At 41.8% G+C, this 25,517-nt stretch overlaps 1 protein-coding gene across 9 annotated transcripts in view; it reads right to left on the bottom strand.

Annotated features, from left to right (window-relative positions):
* The window catches only part of AGRN (agrin), an 803,356-nt gene that overhangs the window by 47,621 nt on the left and 730,218 nt on the right, over positions 1-25,517 (bottom strand). For all 9 annotated transcript variants that reach the window (XM_068240729.1, XM_068240733.1, XM_068240730.1 and 6 more), the window contains 5 exons: positions 22,743-22,877; positions 20,781-20,877; positions 18,731-18,895; positions 11,584-11,695; positions 2,492-2,608 (listed from right to left, as the gene is read on the bottom strand). In XM_068240729.1, coding sequence (XP_068096830.1) covers positions 2,492-2,608; positions 11,584-11,695; positions 18,731-18,895; positions 20,781-20,877; positions 22,743-22,877 — 626 coding nt within the window. The remainder of the gene's footprint in view (positions 1-2,491; positions 2,609-11,583; positions 11,696-18,730; positions 18,896-20,780; positions 20,878-22,742; positions 22,878-25,517) is intronic.

The following is a 25,517-nucleotide window of genomic DNA, read 5'->3' as shown; positions in this document are numbered from 1 at the left end:
CATAGTGCAGTAAAACATATATACCGTAAGAATTGCTACACTACAGCAGTTTCTCTAATTCCAGCTAAATGTGAGACCAACTACATCAGTGATCCTTATGAGCACTATTACAAGATCAAATTGGAACAAATTGGGGGAAGCAATGCGGTCATTTCAAGCTACAACAATTGTTGTAAAATAATTGAGCAGTCTTTTTTGTTGGCCAGCTATGCCAGAAACATTGGATTGAATATGGCAATAAATGGAGTGATATCTGGAGGAGTAGTGGTGCAATCAGATTGTTTGGTGCAGAATCGCTCCTGGATGTTCAGATGTACTCTATATTTACATTATTTTGTTGTCTTCTGTCTAGCCAGGCTGGGTGGCATGGCTGTGTGAACCACAAGACTGGCAGAAGACAATCATCAATCATACATTCTTTGGCAGGTAATAAAGAAATACACATATTGATGTCAGTTTTGTTCAGCTGTTTGCTCGGTGTTCGGTTTATTGTAAAATACAAAAACTTATAGAGGCATTTTAACAGAAAAAAACAAACAAAACAAAAATGTTATAGTTTTCAGCTCTATATAAATATGAGGTAACCATATTTTCTTGTAATATACTGATGTTCTGTGTTTTCTGTTTTGTAGTGATGGAGAATGATTATGCTTTAGCCCAGGGGGTCAGGAACCTTTTTGGCTGAGAAAGCCATAAACGCCACATGTTTTAAAATGTAATTTTGTGAGAGCCATACAATGTTTCAAACTGGCACAGTGTGCATGTGCAGCAGAGGGCTCACGTCCCTGTTGCCATAGTTATGTGTATACAGTTGATCCGTTAGGCAGCGGAAGTGTCAGACACATCTTCAGCTTCTCTTGGGTTTCAGCAACATCAGCAATTTCTCCGAGAGCCAGGCAGGAGAAATACCAACTAACAGCTTTTACAATTAGATAGCTGACTTGGGGGTTGATTCACTTTGTAGGACAAGATCCCTGCACTTTGGCCCAATAGGCTGCCCGTCATGTGACAGGCAACCTATTGGGCCAATCAAATTGCAGGGATCTCGTCCTACAAAGTCACTGGACCTGACAGGATCCGGGGTGGGACAAATGGAGGGCCGTTAGTTTTAGGGGGAGCGCAGAGTACGTTGGTAGTGCATGCTACAGCAGTAACGTGCCTACTTTGAAAAATGTACTTGCGCTGCCACACTAAGCTGCGCTGCTTGAGCAGTGTAGCTTAGTGAATCAACCCCTAACTGTGAGCCAGATGTAGCCATCAAAAGAGCCACATCTGGCACTCGAGCCTTAGGTTCCCTACCCTTGCTTTAACCAATTAGCAATAGAGCTATCGCGTTTGAGATAACTGCTTTTGACCTCAGTCCACAGATCTATCTACTAGCGGAGAATATAGAATCTGAAAGCAGAAGTCCTCTGTTAATGTCTCACGCAGCTTCCTAGTGACAAGTGGCCGTAAATACACATTACAGCAGTACTAACTAGAAGCAGGGAAATGTAACAAATAAAAAATGTGCTCAAATACATTGGCCTGGAGCACTTGAGAGCCACTAAGTTGGCTGCTAAAGGGTTAAAGTCCCCCTATATTTGAGATTGTAGTCAGACCAGAAGAGGAAAAAATAAGTCTTTCCCCTTTGGCAATTAATTTCCATTCACATTCCATAGAATAAAATGTAATGACAAGCTCAGCACCAATCTTCAGGCTCCAACTGGCAGATGACGTGCCAACATAGCATCAGCATGAAGCCTGCTCAGCCACACACCTCACATGTCTATGGGCTGCCTAACTGTTTCTCACTCATTCTTCTAAGGTTGAATGAAAGCTATGTATTCATGGCTTACTCTGCCTGTTGTCCTCTAAGGGTCCTGACTGAACTTGTTAGACCTACAGGAAGCTACTAGAGGCAGAATCTGCAGATCTATACAGGAAATAGCTTTGTAAACTATGGAACAGCTGACATGTAAAAATGTGAACATCACACCAAAAGCAAAAAAAACAGCAATGCTAGTGAGCTTCTTAGCCAAGATGCATTGATGCAAACTTTCTGCCAACGTCTAGAAATACCTATGGAATGGAATTTTGGCAGGAGATAACAGAAATCACAGAATACATTTAATTAATTAAAACAAGAACATGGGAACTACAACTACAGCCTACATGTCAAACTTTTCCCCACAGTGCCATCAAACCTGGCCCTCAAAAGGTTTCCCCACCTTCCATTACATTTGGCCCGCAAGCATCAAAGCACTAAGCCCATATGGCTAACCATTAAAACTAGAGAGGGGTCACTAGACAACAGGGAACTGTATCGAGGAGGGAGGGGCAACTAGACACCAGGGAACTGTATAGGGGAGGGGGATTATTAGACACCAGGAAACTGTATAGGAGTGGGTCTCAGTTTTGGCCAACTATGTATTTGCGTTTGATGCCCCTGATCTAAAGGTAGCCTATAAATACAATATTATCAGTATACTTTATGCTTTGACTGCCTTACCTTCTGAATGGATCCTTCAAAGCTGGTAGACACTGCAGCGGCTCGGGCCAGTTTGCTAAAGTCTGGTGCGCCTCCAACATACAGTGACTCCTTCAGGTTCAGTGCTGTGTGTGGTGTCTGGTGGAGAGGCATAAGAGAGACATTACACCATGGACAGTGAGGGCAGAATACACAGATGATAGACAGCACCACAGCTATGGATGGTGTGATACCTACTAACATGCTAGAATCACCCCATATACTTGGCATTCCTGCAACTCTGTTTAAATTCACTTTAGCTAGTTACCTGACCTGCCTGCTAGATTACATCTGCCATAGCTGGTCTAATGACTTTAGGAAAGGAAGCCATGAAGCCATGAAAGCACAGTCCAATGTATATTGAGTACCTGCTGAGCGGAATCTCATGAATTCCTTACAGTCACCATGAAAGGCAATGCAAAAGATGGCAATCACCTATGCAATGCAGTGTATCTCTGGCTCCCTCTGCTGGATTAGTGTAGATTGCAGCACTTGCAGGAAAAAATACAAGTGACCATCTCTTTATACACATTGGATGGCTTCATGATGACTTATTGTGATTCCCAGGACTTAGGATTTCTTCCGTGTCTAAACAGAACATTAAAGGAGAACTCTAAGCAAAAGAAAATGAAATCTGCAATTTTAAAGTTTTGAAAAATTGTTTTCAAAATAAAATCTGCATAAGTACCACAATGAACAACAGGCAACTCATATCTGCTCAGAACAAGCAATACAGGAACCAGGAGATGTGGTGGGGGGGCTTCTACACTGAGATACAGGGCATAGTACTGTACCAGCTGAACCAAAGGGGCAGAGCATAGTACTGTACCAACTGGACAAAAGGTGCAGGGCATATAATACTGTACCAGCTGGACTAAAGGGACAGAGCATAGTACTGTACCAGCTGGACTGAGGTGCAGGGCATATAGTACTGTACCAGCCAGACTGGGCATAATACTTTACTAGCTGGCCTGACATGCAGAGCATGATACTATAGCATGCTGTCTGTTTTGTGTTTTTTTTAAATAAGATCTCAAATGTATACAAAAGTCTGAACTTAGTGTACTAAAGTAAAATGTAATTTTACGGACTTTAAAAACCCATTTTTCTTTTCAACTTTCATAACTGATTTTCTCAAAAAGTACAAGGTCTTTTTGTAAAAATGTTTTGACATGTTTCTGCTATCGACCCTAACATACCTAGCAAATCTGGTGATTATAACCTGCATGGGGACTTTGCAATTAACTACAAAATTGGCACATCTGACTTCAATGCAAACTTCAATGCTCTCTGTAGATAGGAAATAAGGGGCAACACCCCTCTACCAAGGGTGGACTCAGGAACTGTATAAGCAGACAGAGGCACCAAAAGGATAAATTATTCTAAAACGATTAAAATGAGAGGAGGCAGAGGTGGACTTACCTCCCCAAACTGACACACCTGAGTGTTGTGTATATTCAAAACAAAAAAAAATTATTTATATACTCCGAAAAGTGCAAGTGCAGCGCGTTTTGTTGGCATCGCCCACTTCATCAGGCAATAGAAACAGAGCATAAAACTCAAATAAGTCTGGTGCAAAGCTCAGAGGCGCAGAGCTTTGCACCAGATTTATTTGAGTTTTATGCTCCGTTTCTATTGCCTGATGAAGTGTGAGTGCACTGGCACTTTCTGGAGTATATAAATACATTTTTGTTGTTTTGAATGTACATAACACTCGTGTGTGTCTGCTTGGGGGAGGAAAGTCCACCTCTGCCTCCTCTCATTTTAAACATTTTAGAATATTTTATCCTTTTGGTGCCTCTTTCTGCTTATACAGTATACATTTCTGGGCAACAATAGCCAAACCGAATGCCAACAGCCCAAAAATCTACCCCAATAATAAGTGTGAGGCCTTAGCTGTATATATAGTTAAAGAGGAACTCCAGTGAAAATAATGTAATAAAAAAGTGCTTCATTTTTACAATAATGATGTATAAATGATTTAGTCAGTGTTTGCCCATTGTAAAATCTTTCCTCTCCCTGATTTGTTCTCTGACATTTATCACATGGTGACATTTTTATTGCTGGCAGATTATGCCAGTGGAAGTAGCTGCTGCTTGCTTTTTTGGCAGTTGGAAACAGCTGTAAACAGCTATTTCCCACAATGCAACGAGGTTCACAGACAGGAAAACTGCCAGGACCATGGTCCTCAAAGTTTCCTGTGGGAGGGATTTACCACAATATCAGCCATACAGAGCCCCCTTATCATCCGTTTGTGAAAGGGAATAGATTTCTCATGTAAAAGGGAGTATCAACTACTGATTGGGATGAAGTGCAATTCTTGGTCACGGTTTCTCTTTAAAGCCCTGAGCTAAAACCAGCACTGGCCACTGAAAAATTCCCCCTACTGGCAAACACAGGGCTGCTACAAAGCTGGCATGTCAACCCGTCTTGTGCTGTGTCTACAGGGGTATGGCAGCAATAGCCACCTGCATGACAATCACTGGAAACAACTACTGCTTGAGCTTCACAGCAATGGGGCTCGCTCATCACTTATCTGACCACTCCCGGTAGAGCATATCTCAGAGGGTAGTCACAGAAATCCCTGCCTCTACTTGCTGTGTTGCACTGGAGGATAACAGTTAAAAGATGCTGTCTTCCTAATGTAAAGTTTAAGTCAGGACATCCCCACGAAGGTCAGGGTTGTTATTTCCTCTGCCTCTGCCATTATAAGGTGTTAAAATAATACTGAATGCAAACAGCCAAACTGTCAGAGAGCAGGGAAGCCTGAATAGTTTATAATAAAGGGAATTCTCTTCACTAGCATTTATGATTGATTGTATTGTAAAGCTGTGACATCCATATGGACAAATCCGTCCATGCAGTCAGTAAAATGCAGAGTGGGGGCTGTGTGTGAACTGTGAGCCCTGAGCAGCAGTCCAATAGCTGGGCTTGTGTATCTGTGTACACAATTTCAACAGAGACACCAGGTTAAGGATAAAAATCATTAAAAACCATTCAAAATAGGGTGGTAGTGGTGGACTTACCTCCCCCAAGTAGACTCGACAGGCTGTATTCACTGAAAATAAATTCCTTATTCAAAGGTACTCCAAAAATAAGGAAATAATTTTCAGTGAATACAGACTGTCGAGTCTACTTGGGGGAGGTAAGTCCACCACTACCACCCTATTTAAAATTGTTTTTAATGATTTCATCCTCAATCTGGTGCCTTCTGTTCTAAAAATGTCTATTTTGTGAGTCCACCCTTGGTGGAGGGTTGTTACCAAGAGAGGGATTAAGATGTAATGAGGTCATAAGCAAGGCAGTAGATTTGGCACCCCCTTGTGGTCCTCTTGGTAAGATGAAGTGGAGAGAGGTCAAAGGAGGTGGCAGTTGGACCCCTTGACACCCACTAGGCCCCAAGCACCTGCCTAGGTTGCCTGGTGGATGATCCTGCTCTGCTGTTACCCCTTTTTCTACTTCTACGGAGAGCAACATTCTTAACCCCAGTGACGTGGGGTCTGATCTCCCCACCTGCTATTTCAGTGGTTACCTGTAGGGTAACCCAGATTAGGGATTATACTCTCATACACATACTGTTGATATCAGTTGATTTGACATCCTGCACTATTTGTGTTCTCTATTTCTTTTTGTCTTCCAATTGGTCTGGTTGTGTGTTTTCCTCAGCACCTAAATTGATGGCATCTTTCTTCATCATAGAAAGGCCTTCAAAGGCCACACAGAAGGAAAACCAAAAAAGGTTGCCTGAACTTCTACTTTAAATCACGACTAACATTATAAATTGGAATATTTAATTGCGCTGTTCAGAGTTCTCCTTTAAGCTGAGTAGAGCCGACAGAAACTGCTATTTTAAATTGCCCTGATCCTGTAAGACTCCCTTTGGAATCCTCCCCGGTTCCTCCCACCGACTCAAGGTCTATGTTAATTGGTACTGGATGCTCTCGGGAGTTATGGTGATGGATGGCTGTAAATTATTGGAAAGTGCTTGGGAGAAAAAAGAAAGATCTAGCTTCAGTATTATAACAGTGTAAAGTGAAGCAGAGAATTGCATTAAAAGGCAAGAGAGAAACAGACTCTAAAGCTGGCATGTAATGTATTCTACGGGTGATTAGTGGAATGGAGCATTCACATGGGATATGGGATGAAATACATGTGCTTATCTTTACCTTACGGGATTTCTGAAATCCAGAGAGTGCGCAACAATAGCAGAGAGAGACAGAGAGAAAGGAGGAAGAGAGGAGAGAAAACAAGTCATCAGTGGGTTGTAAAAAGCTTTAGCATGCAGGGTGGCTGACGTCATCCATCCACAATTCAAAGTTTTTCAGCGAGCTTTAGAACAGCGTCAATCCCCACAGAGCGCGAGGCGGCAATTAAAGCATCAGTCCATGTTAGCGGTGTGAGACAACTGCTTAACTCAAACAAACAATACAGACGGCCCCGCTCTTAATTGTATGGCTCTGCGCCAAGTACTATTCACTATTCGCCTCTGTTTTTTCCCCCCCTCGTCTCTGAAGAGATTTTAAGTCAATTAAAATGGCCCTTTTTTTTACATTTTGATGTCTTTACTGGAAACCTTCACTTAGCTTCCGATAGATCACTTTCACCCCACGAGGTAAAAAAAAGGCAGTGCGGGGTGCGGACATAATAGGCGGCAAAATGAACAGCTTCCTGTCAATGGCTGCCAATAGCAAAGAGATTTGTGGTCTTACAAAAGGAAGCAATTGGAATGTGATGGACTGTACAGCCTTTCTCTGTGATTAGGCTGGGAGAAAACACTATTGATTGTGTCTTTCTAACTGCCTTTCTACATAATAGCCAGATTGTGGCTGAATCTCACTATTAGTTTAAATGCTTGTCTTATAGGATTGCAGAATGACATACCAACAAACTTTTGATTACAATTTCCAGGGGCAATTTGCTGTTCAGCATAGTTAACTACAGCGAAAACTGTGCAGGCACTGCGCAACCCATCTTAGCATGAATCCGTGCGGAGATGAGCAGAGAGCTCTCCAAGCTTGTAAACCTCCATAGTAGCCTTTCTCAACCTTTCTTCCCTGGAGGAACCCTGCAAATAACTTTCGGATCTCAAGTAACCCTGCAAACATTTTTTTGATCTCAAGGAACCCCTGAATCTATTTTGGAGGAGGCATGGTCTTTAAAAGTATGCATAGCTGTTTATTTCACTACTCCCTATTACACTGCCACTCTTTATACTCCTCCCTGACCCCCCAATGTAGTGCTTCTTGTTGAAGTACCACCTATTATAATGTGCTCCATTATACTTCCCCCCCGATGGGGGAAAATGCCAAGGAACCCCTGCAGAGTACTCAAGGAACCCTGGTTGAGAAAGCCTGCTTTATAGTAACAGGGGAAGGAGGTTAAATACAGCCAATACAACCCTCTAGCTGCTGGTTAATTAACCAGCTATTTGATCAGCAGCTACTGGGTTTGACTTGCTCTGTATCGAGTCAGTGGAAATCTCCATGTAAGGAAAATGTTTGATCAAACAGCTGGGATCCCTGACAGTGGCATAGCTACAGGGCCGTGGCCCCAATGCCAATTTTATACTGGGCCCCCCTCTACACAAAACACTATATGATGTTCATAAAGTGGCATTGTTCCAATGTACCGTTATATATAGATGAAGTGGCGACCAGGGAAAACTGCTGACCCCGTATTAAAAATGCAGATCATTTGACTGGAATACTGGAGCATGCTATATATTTTGCCACGCCATGCTGGCCCAGGGGGGAAAAGTACAGGTCAAAAACATCAAAGAACAAGATTCCCCCAATCATAGGACAGCGCCATCACTTCAATAATGAAGCCAATACTTTATTAACAATGTTTAGAATCAATAATTAATAAATAAATCGACACATGCACTACATACAAAAAGCAACTCCATTTTGTGTGTATACATTTGTCTATTTATCTGTTAATTATTGATTCTGAACATTGTTAATAAAGTATTATATTCATCACTGAAGTGGTGGCGTGGTCCTATAATGGCTGTTTCTTTATCTTTGATGTTTTTGATTGTTTAGGCTGGTCGTCACTTGTAGCTATATAAATAGTGCTGTTATTTTGAAGAAATATCAGCAACTTTTCCACAAACATGCAGTTCACCCCTCTATAAGCAAGCATCACTTGTGCACAAATACAAGATGTTGAAGACTTGCATACTGTAGAAGGTCAAAAAGTGATCAATGTTTTGAAGGTTCTCCACCCTATTTTCTATTTTTCCCCACTATAGATAAAAGGTGTGTGTTCTCTGATGTTCTCGTCTTAAAGGAACTTACTAAATCAGACCCATTGTTGTCTATATGTAGCACTGATGGTTCCTGCAGTGATTATACATGTTGTTTATACTGGAGTTTGTCTTTGCATTAATTAAAGGGGCACTATAGCGAAAAACTGTAAAATGTAAAATATGTGCAAACATACAAATAAGAAGTACATTTTTTCCTGAGTAAAATGAGCCATAAATTACTTTTGGACTAGTCCATCTCTTCATCAGGGATTCTCAGCAAGGCTTTTATTCTTTATAAAGACATTCCCTAAAAAGGATTTAAACAATGATGCTGGCCAGCATCCCTGCTCCCTACACAGTTTTTTGGCAGTTGGACAGAGCAACTGCCATTCACTAAGTGCTTTTGATAATAAATATATCCCTGAGAATCTCCTATAAAGAGATGGACTAGTCCAAAACCTGTCACTTCTGTCAGATTTCTACTACCTACTGTAAGTGACAGCAACATAGGAGAAAAGTAATTTATGGCTCATTTTACTCTGGAAAAACGTACTTTTTATTTGTATACGTTTACACATATTTTAAATTTTACAGGTTTTTTTGCTGTAGTGCCACTTTAATAACAGTTTTGTCATCTGCTTGATTGGTATTGTTCTCAAAGTTCAAGCTTCACGCAGACACAGAATTGTTTTCAAATAGCATAATAATAGAAGCACAAGGACAAAGTATAAAACAAACATAAAGCACCTACAAGTTAGGGCAGGAACACGCTGAAAAGAAGTTTCTTTTACTGCTGAGCACAATATTCAGAATTTGATTTATTCATCCTTTGAAAACTTCAAACATGTAAAAGGGTAAAAGGAAATGTCCTTGTGAATAATCAGAGGTCAAACTAAAAGAAAAATACTTCTGCTGCTGTTCATTACTGAAGGGCATCTGGCAACACAAAACACACGTTTTATTTGTCTTTTAGACTGCTGGAGAGTCAATGTCCTGACTTGCTGCTGATTCAAGGATGAGAAGTCCCTTTAAAGTGGACCTGAACTCTTGTACAGGACAGAAGGAAAACAGAGAGAAATGCACCCTGTATGTGATTAGAGAGTTTAGCCTGTTTAATTCCCCCTCATTTTTGTCTAATCACAAGCTGTAATTTGATCTCTCCCCGTGCAACGACTGTCATGGCAGAGATGGCAGATAAGCTAATTTGAAAGCACAGGATGTTAACAATATGTCTGTTTCCATGAATCAGGAAGTAGAAACAGTGCAGATTTATTTTAGGATTTGTTTCAGCTGCAACAAAGAGATGTTTTTTGTTTACAGGTTATTATGCTGTTGTTCGGGTCCGCTTTATTTAATGATGCATGAACTGCATTGGGTACAATGTCTGATTATAGCAGAACTAAGCGTTAATGGTGGCTGTACGCAAAGAATGCTTTCACACTATGCGCTTTGCATTGCACTACAACCGTATGCGCATTTTCACATCTCTACAATTTAGCACATCACATTATCCTATTGCACTGTCTATTGGGCTTGATTCACTAAACCGTGATAACTGATATCACAGTCGTACTAGCATTTTGCACACGTTTTAACGCGCGTAACGTATTTCGCTCACAATCTCAAATTTTCACGCGCAATTGCAAAAATTTGCAATTGCACGTTAGGCGTTATACCCATGTTGTAGCATGGGAGTTACTAAATGCACATAGTGTGAAGGTACTCTAAAGGCTATCCACTATATAAGTTGCTGTGTGCATTTTAGCAACACAAATAATGAGTGAGATGCCAGATCATCAGAAGTGCGCACTGACTGATATACCCACTTATGCATTGTTCAGTGCTGTCCTATTCCTTGTCCTGGCCACCTGCGCTAGTACAGTGGGCATGAGCCTTAACAGCTTCTCAGTAATCCAACCAAAAATTGTTATTCTTCATGGTTTAGCAAAATTGCTGATGGCAGACAACATACCAAACACATCTCTATAAAGACAGAGGGGGGGTCCAATTAAGTTTTTTGATCTACTACTATCCTTTAAGTAAAATTCAGCTTGCAGTTACAAAATAGATGTAATTGAAAGCTCAGGGCCACCTATGCTGAGAAATCAAGTGAGTGGACATCAGCTCCCTCCCCTCCCCAACGCATCGTTGAGATATCTGTTTGGCCTGATCATCTCATGTGAACACTGCCTGACAGTATTGTTCTTCCTACTTATGCCTCTGTCAGGTGCCGCTCATCCCTCCACCCCCTATATAGTAACAGAATGGGCCCGCTAGCCTGCAGGCTAGTGGCACATCTGTACAGAATTAGGTCCTAAACTGTTGCCTGAGGCATTTATACCTGATCCCTGCAGGCGGCAGTGTTTGCATGTATTTATCTAGCTTAGTCTCTTATTAGACACACAAGCTGTATAAACTACAGTTGCCATACACAATTACATTTTTGAGAAATCAGGTAAATGACAGATATCCCGATAAGAATTCTATTTTTGTGAATTATGTTTGAGCAGATATCGGATTGAAAATTAATTGGAATGTTGCCTTCTCAATGCCATACAATAATATATATCGCTAATCAAAGGTATAGAATGAAAATGTACAATGAACCTCGTTTTGTAAAGGTGGATATATTATGCATAAATCAGATACTATTTATCGTTTTTAACCTGTAGTGGAAGCATGCGATGGCGAATCCGATAGAAGCACAGCCAGTTCTTCTCTGAATAATGTTCTTACATAGATCCTGCGGTCGCATATGTCATATACACAGAGACATTCACACAGCACCTTATGCTTCATTATTTTCTCTAAGACATCTTACCGGTGACTCTCCTGTGACCTGTTCCTTGTTATTGATACGCATTTGGCCTTTCCTGCCATTGCGCTCTATGGTGACGCTAACCCAGGTATTGAGAGGAATCTTTTCTTTGCTCCTAGAATAGAAAAACATCCAATAATGTAATGCTGGACAATGTAGGAAACTTTACTGAATGACAAGTACAAACCAAAGGAGGTCTGGGCTATTCCCACCTGTTCTGTAAAAATACCTGATTCTGATCGCCGCTAAAAACTTAGATTTGAACCTATCTGTACATAAATGTGAAGTCACAGGACCAGTCTCATGCTTCCTGGGTATGCTCCTGGATCCTAAATTATACCTATCCCTAGCTTGGCATGGATTTGCAAATGGGTGCAACTAATATTTAGGTTTTAATGATTAGAATTAGCTGTGTATACTCCTGGTTCCTAAATCATACCTATCCCTAGCTTGGCATACATCTGCAGATAGGTACAACTAATGTGTGAGTTTATAATGATGGTTAGAATCAGCTGTGTATACTCCTGGTTCCTAAATCATACCTATCCCTAGCTTGCCACACATCTGCAGACAGGTGCAACTAACGCCAGAGTTTGTAATGGTGATTAGAATCAGTTGTGTATACTCCTGGTTCCTAAATCATACCTATACCTAGCTTGGCATACATCTGCAGATAGGTGCAACTAATGTGTGAGTTTATAATGATGGTTAGAATCAGCTGTGTATACTCCTGGTTCCTAAATCATACCTATCCCTAGCTTGCCACACATCTGCAGACAGGTGCAACTAACGCCAGAGTTTGTAATGGTGATTAGAATCAGTTGTGTATACTCCTGGTTCCTAAATCATACCTATACCTAGCTTGGCATACATCTGCAGATAGGTGCAACTAATGTGTGAGTTTGTAATGGTGATTAGAATCAGTTGTGTATACTCCTGGTTCCTAAATCATACCTATCCCTAGCTTGACACACATCTGCAGACAGGTGCAACTAATGTCAGAGTTTGTAATGGTGATTAGAATCAGCTGTTTTTGTAGACCTGTTGGGAGTAGCCCAGATTTATAATTTAGGCTGTGTTGGATAATTCTCATCTCCCTGTGTGGCCACTCACATGCACTGTTCATAAGGCTGCTTTTCCACGGGCAGTTGATAGGCAGTGAAATGCCTCTCAAACTCTCAGAGCTGCTTGCTGCTGCCTGGTAACTGCTCACTGCTACCTGGTAACTGCCCCTGATGAGTACGGAAGTACGAAACGCGTAGGGCAGAGCTACAGGCGTGGAGAGTCGGCATGAGAGCATCTGTATTATGATACGCTTGATTTTACATTGGAAATTGTGAGTGCACTACTTTTATATTTTTTATTAAACATACAGTTTTACACTATAAGGAGTTCCTTTAGTTATCAGGCTATGCAGAGTGAGGCTTAAGACTGCATGTTCCTGTGACTGGAAGTGCGATCCATCTGCTCTATGGTGCTTTGAGACTTGCTGGGGATTAATCATAAGCGTTTCTTGCTGTCTTATAATTTGGACGGCAGGATATTGTAATGATCGCTGCTGCAGCAGCTATTACTGGAAGTAGTAGTGCTGCAGCTCAGGCAGTTCTGATCTATTTCCATGCAAGTTGCATAGCTTTGTCTGTCTTTCCCTGCTGTCAGCTTGTGACTGATTATCATTCACCTGTGTGGGAATCTGCATGTCTGCTCCCATTGGATGACCTCAGTATAAAGATCTGCTTCCTGCAGGGTTTCCTTGGGTTTTCATAGCTTCAGCTTAAGCCTGTCTTGCTGTCGCTTTAGCCCCCGATCGTGTTTCTTGTTATAAAGATACTTTGCTGGTCTTTGCATCATATATTGGTTCATTGCCAATATATATGCATACCAGCACGTTTATTATTTTCCTTGTATTTGTGTTACGTGATACATCAGTGTCGCTGATGTATACGTACACGAACTGTTTATATCCTGTGTGCAGTTAGTCAGCTTTCCAGCACGTTTTGGTAGGTTGCGCGTACCGTGACCACCCGTGCTGAGGTAGTTACCCTGCTCCTGGTTCTGTTTGTGGATTGCGTTCATCTCTGCGAAGAGATAACGAATCCTTCTGAATCCTGTTCTGTTACTGTTTGTGGATTGCGTTCATCTCTGCGAAGAGATAGCGAATCCTTCTGAGTCCTGTTCCCTGTATTACTCCATTCCTAGTCAGCGTTCCTGCTTATGTCATATATCGGTTCATTGCCGATATATACATATGTTAGTCAGACGTTACAAATAGTTTAATTGATAGCTGTAATTGTAATGCGCTAGGAAAACATACTTATTGTATATTTATCTGTGTTACGTTCTTCTATCTTAATCCTGCTATTTTCTGACTATCCTGTCCTGTCTTTGTGAGGCACGCCATCGCCGCAACGCATTGGCTGCCTCATTCCAGTCTGTCTGGTTTTGGACGCTTGCTGTCGCTAAGTAGCCGCTAGCTAGCAAGCGTTCATTCTGTCTACCTGTCCTGATCTCCTCAGTTCTGGTTTATGCGCTCAGCGCTACTTTGCGCTGAGACGTTATAACGAAAGCATTGTTTGTGGCTGTCAGATCTGCACCGGCTCTGTGCGCCACAATCTCCTATTGGAGTCAGTCCTCCCCTCCACTATACTAGGGATAGCCTGTTTCCTGGTGCTAGTGTGTGTACCTCCTCCACGCCAGCTCATGCGTTGCATGCTGACTGTGGAGAATACACCACCAAGCCTCACAGATATCAGGTGAGAGGACACGTGTGATCTATGTGGATGTCCTTTGTGCACTTAAGGAGAGAGTGGGGACCTTTGGGAATCTTTGAGAAATATGGTGCTTTTGTTGCTGTCTGTGACCTGGCAGCTAATACATATGGTGAGAGCCTGTGATACCTAGTCTATCGGTGGATGCATACACAGATGCCTTAAAGCACTGGGTGTTTGGATATAGAGACACTTATATTTATACAGTATCACGCTATGTTTTTTTTCTTTTTCCTGTTTTTGTTTTTTTATTTGAGCTGTATCACCACAAGGAAGTGGAATTAATGCATGAGAGCGCAGTATCCTGGAGAACATTGGATTACACACTATATACCTGGTAACTGCTCACTGCTGCCTGGAAACTGCTTGCTGAACACACAGTTCAAATGGTTTGTGGAAAAGAGGCCTAAGTCTAATCAACAGGCTACCGTCTACTGCTAACCTTATTAGCCATCTGTACTATACCAGGAAGAAATCTCACTTTAGAATCTGGTTATGTTAAAAGAAAAGGGCAACACATAATTAATACCAAGGTACTCTTAGTAACATAAATGCCCAGATTGTACATTTCATTTCCCATTATATATCTTAAACAGCCACTGTATTGTTAAAAGTGATCTTGAGCAATATACATTATAAACAAAACCAGTGGAGATTATCTTCAGTGAATGCAATGTGACAAAATGATTTTCTGTCCCAGGGCTGTGACTAGCAGAATAATATGCTAATTAGTAGTGTTGTTCATAATGTCAGGAGAAAGTTCTCCGGTGTCAGGAGAAATGTCTTACTATTGACCTTCCATGCATTTCTATTGACCCATCAATGTGACTGATGACTTGAATGACCAATGGGAAAGCACGGGAACCCTGCCCACCTTCCTTTCACTTTGCCGCATTACATCTGCTTCCTTCTCTAGAAAGACTTAACACATAGCCATACAATTAGTTATCACTGTAGGTGAGCCCTGATTATTCTCTGCTTCTGACTCCTTATTTTGCTGCATTCTTGGTATGAGTATTCAGCACTGTACATTCTAACAGCAGTCTCTGCAGGTACAGAATTGATTTCTTGGCCAGCAGAAATGTGTGGGTAGAAAAATGATGCCTTTTATTGACTAACTAAAAAATGCTTCATAATGCAAGTTTTCCGAGGTTTGCTTTCCTTCTGCTGGATTCCTGGAGGTTTGCATTAACAGCCTTATCTTACCATTAAGAGGTGCCATTTTTACAAAAAATATCCCACAGGTTTTGTTATTTTATCTGCTGGTACTGAAAGAAAATGAAATTAATCTCCACCTTCCCTCTTCTGTTAAAACATACATTCTACACAAAACATACATACTGTATAATACCACTATCATAGGCCTTTTGGACAAGGGCGGTGAACAAGCCTACTGCCAAGAGATTGAGAGGATCTACAACTGGTGTAAGAAAATAAGCTTGTCCTCAACTCAGCAAAAAACGTTGAACTGACCATCGGGAGTAATCCCCCTGAACTCCCCCAGTTCCCATTTAGGGCTCAGAGGTAGCCAGACTCCCCAGCGCCTGTCTCCTGGGTACCACCATCTCCAGTTACGTAAGGTGGGAAGTAAATGCCAATAAAACGCAGAAAAAGGACCAACAAAGGCCTTTCTTCCCATATGCCAGATCAGGGCCGGCGCTACCATAGAGGCAAAGGAGGCAGCTGCCCCAGGGCCCCAGAGCTTGTAGGGGCCCCCAGTGGCTACAAGAGGAAAAAAAAAATTTCAAATCGACCTTATAGTTTTTGAGAACATCGATTTTAAAGTTTCAAAGGAAGAAAATACACATTTAAAAACCTGCCGACTTTAATGGTTAATAGCAAATCCACCTTAAATGCTAGAAACCCTAAATTTGCAGGATATGTTAAGGAGATCATTGGGAATAAGAGGAAAAAACAATTTTTCAAAAAGACCTTATAGTTTTTGAGAAAATCGATTTTAAAGTTTCGAAGGAAAAAAATATACTTTTAAATGCGGTAAATGTCACTTTTAGTACCTAACGGTAGTGTAATTTTACATGTATCAAAAGAAAGAACAATACATTTCCTGACGGGGTTTCCAGGGGGTCCATACGCAGCCGCAGCGCTTTGGCCAGGGATCGCTATACAGCCGCAATATGGCTGTATGAAGATCCCTGGCATTTTTTTTTCCTATTTTCCCAATTTTTTTTTTTCATGTTTAGAGTGTGGGAATTTTTTTTTTTAAATTGTGGGGTCCCCCCTCCTGAAACTTTTTAACCCCTTGTCCCCCATGCAGGCTGGGGTAGCCAGAATGTGGAGCTCCGACCGATTGGGGCTTCAAACCCTGACTATATCAGCTGCAAAAAAGGTCCCTTAATGTCGATTTTTGCTCCGGGGTATCTGTTGGGGGGGCCCCCCAGGTTTATTTTGCCCTGGGGCCCCATTGTTGCTTAAACCGGCCCTGTGCCAGATGAAAAAGTTTAGCACCCTTCTGTCTCGCTTCTACTTTTTATCCATTTAGCTGATTCTCTGTTCCGTCATCATCGTATGGTACGCAGGCACCTCAGGTAAGGACATCAAAGCCACAGAGAAGATCATCGGCACCTCCCTCCCATCTCTAGGCCTCCTCTATGCCTCTAGACTGCAATCCAGGGCAGCCAGGATCGTAAATCACCCCTTCCACCCCAGAAACCGATACCTTAACCTACTCCTATCGGGACACTGCTTCAGGACCATCTCTACCAGGACCTCGCAGGTCGGGGATCGTGCTCCTCTGTACACACGCCTGATTATTGGCCGAGGCGGTTGTTGTTGGTCACCTTAGCCAACTTTAATCAAGTGTGTGTATGAGGCTTAAGTAAATGCCAGACTGCCAGTGTAGTGAGATCAGGATGATAGCCCTGGAATGTATCTGTTTCAAAAACAACAACAAATGAAGCCCTGGCAGCTTCTATATTACTAGCTTACATTCACTCACTCAAAAAAATAAATAAATACAATTCACAGGGTATGGTGAGATTAAATGTTGGCATTTGTATGTACAGTATATGGAATGCCAGAGAGACACCATAGCAGGGAGGTATAACAGGGCAGCATGTGATTCACTCTAATATTGTAGGGGTGTATCATTACTCACTGCTGGTAAGTCCATGGATCATGACATGAATAAGGAGACTGCCATTGCTTCTGTCAGGTGGCTGTCATGATCATCCTCTGGCCATAATTCCTTCATTTGACACTCTCCAAGCAAGCACATCAGGTATTCTGGCTCTCCTAATCTACAGTCAGGTTACTGCTGTGCTTTTGCTTGCTGGTCTGACAGCTCCCCTGTTCCTCTCCCTGAAACCCCACTGCCTTCCATTCCCCAGTTCTACCCATTTGTTGTGTGTTTTAGCACCGCATACATATCTGTAAGCACTGTTCACCAGTTCCAGATGCAGAGTCCAGGGAGAGAATGGCTTACATAAAGCAGTGAAAAGTCCTGATGAGCAGATCACAGATGTGTAAGTAATGCTATCACACATCTGTGGGGGTTTGGAAGCAGCAAGGCGAAACTGTTAGACCAACAGGCAGCATCACAGGAGTATTTATTGATCTGACATACATGTAAATAGACAGAGCTTTTAAAACCACTAATCCATAGTAATTACATTATTCTTCAAGAAGCAATTTGGGGTTGATGTAGTGGTTTTAATAAGTACAGTTATCCTTTAAATGACCCTTTTGCTGTACTTATTCTTTAAGTCAAATCATCCCAGCCTCCATCAAAGTGGTTGTATCATTGCTGACAGTTCATTTTCCAGAACCTCAGCCTGTGGACTGACAAAGCCCCAGCAGCTGTCCTTTTCATGCGCAGCCCTCAGCCTGTCCATTACGTGTCACCCGGCTGGGCTTAACTTGTCAAGATCACAATGTCTACAAGCCCTCTGCATATTAAACCAAACTTATCATCACACTTTCTTTTGAAACTGCCGCAGGGAAAGAAAAATGGAACATGAAAAAAGAGAAGCTGTCAGAGGCTCCCTCCCACGTCAGTCAGACTCTCGGGGTGACTGGATTGTTACATTCAGGAAGTGTTTGCACATTGAGCATAATGTAAGATTATTAGGTGTGAAACTTTTCAGACATAGTGTTCCTATGATTATTATACATATTCTTTTGATGTTTTTGTGCTAATGAGTACTTGATTATAATGATTTCAGTGAATACTTCTGGCAATTGTTTTGGCTGTTCTTTTGTTCCGTTCCTTAATCTCTGCAGGTAGTTGTTAGAAATGTCAGTGCTCCAAATACTACCGATCCATAGAGGAACTAGGGGTACTGCTGGTAAGTCTGACGGTGTGACCTTTCTGCTTTGTTTGCTGGAGGAACAGGTACCTTTCTACAAGCAGGACAATAACTTACCTGATTACGGCTGCCCCTTTCCCTAAGTCGTATCTGTATTCTAGATGTCCGTCATGCAGGGCCAGAGACACAAAGTCTCCCTTCCCATCGGTTTTCTGCCCATTGTAGAAGAGAAGTCCAGTGGGGCTGCTGGAGAGGAACACGACCTCCATGGCCAGCTTGTCACTGAGCAATAGAAGAAACAAGTACATAACTATACACTGGGCACAGCAAGAAGATTCAGCATAATTTGCTCTAATTAATTTAATTCATTACATCTGATCTTTAAGACAACCTCTCTATTCACAGATTAAATCTGTCCAGCCAGCCTTGTGGTTAAAGGAATACTGTATAGGGGTCGGGGGAAAATTAGTTGAACTTACCTGGGGCTTCTAATGGTCCCCCGCAGACATCCTGTGCCCGCGCAGTCACTCACCAATGCTCCGGCCCCGCCTCAGGTTCACTTCTGGAATTTCAGACTTCAAAGTCTGAAAACCACTGCGCCTGCGTTGACTTTTCCTTTCTCCTGCTGATGTCACCAGGAGCGTACTGCACAGGCACAGACCATACTGGGCCTGCGCAGTATGCTCCTGGTGACATCAGCGGGAGCGAGGAAACGGCAACGCAGGCGCAGTGGTTTTCAGACTTTAAAGTCTGAAATTCCAGACGTGAACCGGAGGCGGGGCTGGAGCATCGGTGAGTGGCTGCACGGGCACAGGATGTCTGCGGGGGACCATTAGAAGCCCCAGGTAAGTTGAACTCATTTTCCCCCGACCCCCTACAGTATTCCTTTAAGGTAACTCTAAACTCTATCATCCCTCTACTGGCCTAGAAATCTGTGCATAAGACATGTCCAACCTACATATCTGAGCCCGTCCGCAGATATATACCTGTGAACCCCCCCCGGTCCTCCAATGATCTCTGCCTGACCACCCCTTGCATTTCTCACTCCTATGCATCCCCTTCCCTATAGTAATCCCTTCCTCCCACACCCCTCGGACTCCTTTCCTTCAACACCTTCAAGAAAGCCTTCAAAACACACTTCTTTAAAGGATACCCGAAGTGACATGATGAGATAGACATGTGTATGTACAGTGCCTAGCGCACAAATAACTATTCTGTTTTCCTTTTTTTCTTTCTCTGCCTGAAAGTGAAAGAGTTAAATATCAGGTATGTAAGTGGCTGACTCAGTCCTGACTCAGACAGGAAGTGACTACATTGTGACCCTCGCTGATAAGAAATTCCAATTATAAAACACTTTCCCAGCAGAAAATTGCTTCTGAGAGCAAGAAAGAGATAAAAAGGGGAATTTCTTATCAGTGAGGGTCACACTGTAGTCACTTCCTGTCTGAGTCAGGACCGAGTCAGCCACTTGCATACCTGATATTTAACTATTTCAGGCAGAGAAAGAAAAAAAGGAAGCATAGTTATTTGTGTGCTAGGCACTGTACATACCCATGTCTATCTCATCATGTCACTTCTGGTATCCTTTAAAATGGCCTATCCCCATCTACTACATTTTAACCCTCTCAGCTGAGCACCTTTTCCATAGCCCTGCCTTATGTGTCCCTCCCCCACCCTTTAGATTGTACGCCTTTGACACGCTGTCCTATTTGATCTTGCAACCTCCACTATGACACCCTTCCCATGGACTAACTTGGACTTGAATTGCTGGGTCTCTGTTCAATTTCATGATCATGCATCTTATACCCTGTTTGCATGTGTAACCTAATGCTATGTTGTATAACCGTGTAAAACCGATCTGTCTGTTACCCCTTGATTACATTGTATGTATCCCTATTTATTGTCCAGCGCTGTGTAATATGTTGGCACTTTATAAATACAATAAATAATAATAATACTGAAGTGCTTATACGTTCTGAAAACACTGTGCATGTGAATATGCCTCACTTTTGTAATACAAGCAATGACAGTCACATGTTTGTATTTCAGAACAGAACTGAAATCTGTATTGCAAGTATATTCGGAGTTATTGTAATCTCCTAAATATACATGTACAGTATTCACCCAAGGCTCTGAAAACCATCACATCTCTACTAGGATCACTTACGTTATGTCAGTAGCAAATGTTTGAAGACCTTTCATTTCCAAATAAGAGTAGCCATTAAAATGGGGCAAGAAGGGAAGATTCAGATCCTGGTCGCTGACTGTGAAGAAAAAGAAAACGTGTCAACAAAGCTGTGGTGTTTTTTTTTTTCTTTTTAAACAAATGCCCAAGGGGCGTGTGGGGTAGCCTGCTGCTTCACCATATGATGAGACTTCAAGTGATATATGTAGCTTTGATTATGTGAAGAAACAACTGTTGGCTGCATTCCAGGCATCATAGGCTGCTGGTGTACTGCATCTGATGTGCTTACTGTTAGTGCTGCCAAGAGGTGCGCTGTATTCCTCTTGACAGCCATGCTAACTCACTGTGATTATGCCACTCATCTATCTTCACGCTCACATACTGTCTCTAATGAAGGACGCATAAAATAACGCGAAGAGGCGGAGATGAGAAAAATAATATAATGAGCTTAATCTATAAAAAAAAGAAAACTGATCCCAACTTTCAGTTTTCTAATGGAGGCTATACAAGGAACAGAAACAAAAACAGAGGCACCAGATTGTGAATTTACTATATGAATACAAGCTAAAAGCAATGTAGAGTACTTACAGAAGTATTAGTGCACTTAAGGCCATGGCACCTGACTGTCACCCTGTGCTGCCAGCAGTAGGTGTGATTCCTTCCGTGGTGTGATTCCATGGGTGATGAATCCACCCCTCCTACTTCATAATGCCACTATATTTTGGAATCTACCATATTCCACAGATGTTCCAATGTGTGCAAGCATGATGCAATAGGAGAGGTGGGGCAATAAAGCTTCTTCACACCTATCTCTGGCTATGCAGGTACAGTATGAGTGTCACAGCCTGAAATTGTACCTTAGGTGAAAGACATCTCAGGTACCATACTTAGCTGGGGCTTTCTTAAGCCCCTTTGAGGCCGATTAGTGCACCGCCGTCTCCCCGGGTGGCTCCTGTCCCCCGCAGTACGAGCTGGTAGCCTGGCTGAGTCGTGTTTCGCTGACCCAGGTAAGTATAGAACTTGAGATGTCTTTCATTTCAGGTTCAAATTAAATGGGGATACACGTGAAAAGGGGCGCCGGGGAATTTGGGCACTGGGTAAAGCCGCTAGTAGAATATTGGCAATATTGCTGCTACCACCATCTTTCCCAGGCTTAATAAAGCATTACACAATTCTTAACCCAATTCCAGTAGTTTTGATCACTTTAGTATTCTTTGCTAGGCCAATAATTTGCCACTGCCGAAATGCAGTATTTCCTTTGACATAACCACGGGGTACGGCTTCTGACATAAGAAGTTACAGACTGCTGAAATATATTAATCACTGCAGAAAATATCTATTCATACATTCTTACGTATTTCATGCTTGTCTTAAGTAGTATTACATGCAAAATAAAATATATGCATGCACATTTTCACACTGAATGATAAAAAAATGAAAGAAACATTTAAATATTTAGTACTGAAAGGAAACAAAAACACCACTGAGTTCCTTTAAAGTGAAGCTCTGGACTAGAAATCTACTCAGCAGAACAGAAATGGCTTGGTGTTTCTTTAACAGTTTCACAGCATCAAAACTTTGTTTTTCTTACCAAAGCATCATTTTTAGCTGCGTTTCTAGCTAAGCTCCACCTATCAAAGAAAACTGCCCGGGCTTTTTTCCCCTGATGCTGTGCAAAGCATGATGGGATTTCCCATGTTGTTATTCACGTTGCCTAGCAACTGGGAGGGGTGATCAGCACACAGGACAGTTGGAACTGTGTCTCATGCTCCCTGTCACCTCCTTTCAAGCAAAAAGATGGCTGCCCTCATGAAATCAAACATTTGCCTGTTCTTTTAAAACAGGGTGGGTGAGAGATTATATTACCTATCTATTTTAATTAACATAACTAATGTAACTTAATGACAGTATGTTTGTTTAGGCTGGAGTTCCTCTTTAACTTACCCTTTTCACAAAACTCCCCTTCTCTCCCCATTGGGCACTCACACTTGGCTCCTCCCTCCGGTAGCACCAGGCATGTTGCAGATACATGACAAGGGTTGGGATCACATGGATTACGCTCATCTGCACAGGTTGGTCCTGAAATGCCAGGAAGTCAGAGGTATGTTGACAAGAGCTCACAATAACAATGCAATGTTGGAATATAACTGAACAAGAAGTGTTACTTTTTTGAAGAGGAACAATGACGAAAAACTGAAAATACTTATTTACACATGCATATAAGGTGTACATCTGTCCCAGAGTAAATGCACTATGAGTTTTTTCCTTCTACGTTACTGTCATTCTGTTCTGCCAACTCTAAACTTCTTACCGACAGGTTTTGGATTAGTCCAATATCCTCATGTAGATTCCCAGTATTTCTTTTGTTTTCAAAAGCACTGATTAAATGACATTGGCTTATTGCAGATGCCAGAATAGTGGCATGTGAATAGATTGGTTTGCTTGGATAGGCCCTTTCTAGAGAATGCTTTTGAAATTAATTAAATAAACCTTGATAAACCTCCATGGGGAGATGGAGTAGTCCAAAACCTGTCAATAAGCATTCAGAGGTGAAAGTTTATAACATCTAGTGTAAGTGACAGCTACATAGGAAGGACATTTTTCAGTGTGTTTTCTCTAGGACTAGTCTTTGTACGTGTACATTTCTACTTTAAATCTTACAGTTTTTCACCATAGTGCCCTTGTGAACATTAAACATGCTGACAAAAAAAGCTGCATAGAAAACAAGGAGTAAATTAAGCAAGCATCCTGACTGGTAACGTAGGGCAACTATGCCATGTCTACTCCATTTCACCATGAACCAGCAAGTCCAGATACTGCCACTGCCAGGTTAGGTACCTGTGTGGTCCTGTCCATGTGCCAAAAAGCCAGCCAGCCAGGTTCTAGGCTAGTAAAAGAACACAGCCTCACAGTGCGCTCATTACATATAACACGTCTAGTAAAATGTGTTAGAATTCTGGCTGTCACAGCTGTAAAACATGGATCCAGTCAATGCAGTTCATAAATAAAGGTTAACATCAGGAGGCAAACGTTACCTGTGAGATTTACAGCTTAAAGGAAGTTTAAAACACCGCAGGGGATGCTGAATTTTAGAAAGCACCAGGCCTGTGGAGCTGTTTTGGTTTACAATGTTTAAAAACTACAGAACAGCAGTGGATATGGCCCAGATACAAACTTGTCCCTGTGACTTACAAGGAATGTTCAAAACATATGTATAAAAAAAATGATAAAAAACACTGGGAGCTGAACTAGTTTAATCATTTAAATATAAATAGAGTGAATATAAACGAAAGAATGATGCAGACAAATAATGTTGCCACCAAAGCAACCACTGATGAGGCAGATAAGAAGTTTAAGCTCATCCTGACTCGGGTAACACCCACTTTTGTTAAGGGTAAAGTGGTCACTCTCCACAAAAATAGATCAGTTATGTGACACATAAAAAGACTTAAAGAGGAACTGTAGTGAAAATAACAATGACTAAAATTGCTTATTGTTTACTATATTCATTTATGTACTATTTAGTCAGTGTTTGCCCATTGTAAAAACTTTCCTCTCCCTGATTTTACATTCTGAAATGTATCACTGGTGGTGACATCTTTAGTCCTGCCAGGTGATCTGTACGGAATGTTCGTTTACTGAGAGTTCTATGCACAGAGGGAGGTACTGCTTGCTTGGCAGTTGGAAAAAAAGTTATTTCCCACAATGCAAGGAGGTTTACAGACCACAAACTGTCAGGACCATGGTCATGACATCACACTGGAAGGGGTTTCACCACAATGTCAGCCACACAGACCCCCAGAAGAGCAATTGGAAATAGATAAAGATTACTTGTATGAAAGGGGGTATTAGCTACTGATTGGGATAAAGTTAAATTCTTGGTTAAAGTGCCTCTTTAACTCTAGACACAGGTGGGCACTCTCAACTACAAAGTCTTTGAAAGCACCCAGACCTACAACAGTTAAAACATTATTTTTATCTGTTTCATTATACGCGGGCACGTTCAAAAAATGTGCATCTCAATTCCTAGTGATGCCCCTTAATTGTCATCTTCCGTTGCACTTTAGTATACGAAGGAGAAAAAGATGATCCCGTAAACACCGCACCAGACCATGAATAAAGAAATAATAATCAGCTTTATTGGTACAAAAAGAGAAGCAGCTAAAAAACAATTAAACCCAACATCAATATGTGGACTAAATTGCACTTGAGGTTGCACTTGTCAGAATGTGCAGATGGAAGGCTCCTGCTCTGTACAGGAGAACATAATCCAGGCCATTCTCATTTATGAAAGTGCCAGGCCTGATGACCCAGACTCTCTATGGAACGCTTGCTGCAGACACAGGCATTTTCTTCATGTCACCAACCTGCGTACCGCCACCAGCGACTGGCAGCGTTTAAAAAATGCAGCTCTTTTTTTCAATAAATATTTAACATATTCAGTGGTGGTTTTTGTATGTGCCGGAGTGCAGGTTTAAAGGTGAAGCCGCAGACACTGGGGCATTGCTTATTTATGTTTTATATAATGCTAAAACTGAAAACAAAGTGCCTGGGATAAACACACAGAAACAGAGGGAATACATACTGACTCCATGAAGACACAAAAGTGCAACTGACTAATTATGGGAGATTTCTTATTTCTACTGCAGAATGAGTCCGGTCTCCTGATTGCCCTGGTGCAGGACACTCACCTGTGTAAACACTGCAGTGGGAGGCGCC

Source organism: Hyperolius riggenbachi, chromosome 6, assembly GCF_040937935.1.
Source record: "Hyperolius riggenbachi isolate aHypRig1 chromosome 6, aHypRig1.pri, whole genome shotgun sequence".
Lineage (NCBI taxonomy): Eukaryota > Metazoa > Chordata > Amphibia > Anura > Hyperoliidae > Hyperolius > Hyperolius riggenbachi.
This window is presented reverse-complemented; position numbering and strand designations above follow the sequence as displayed.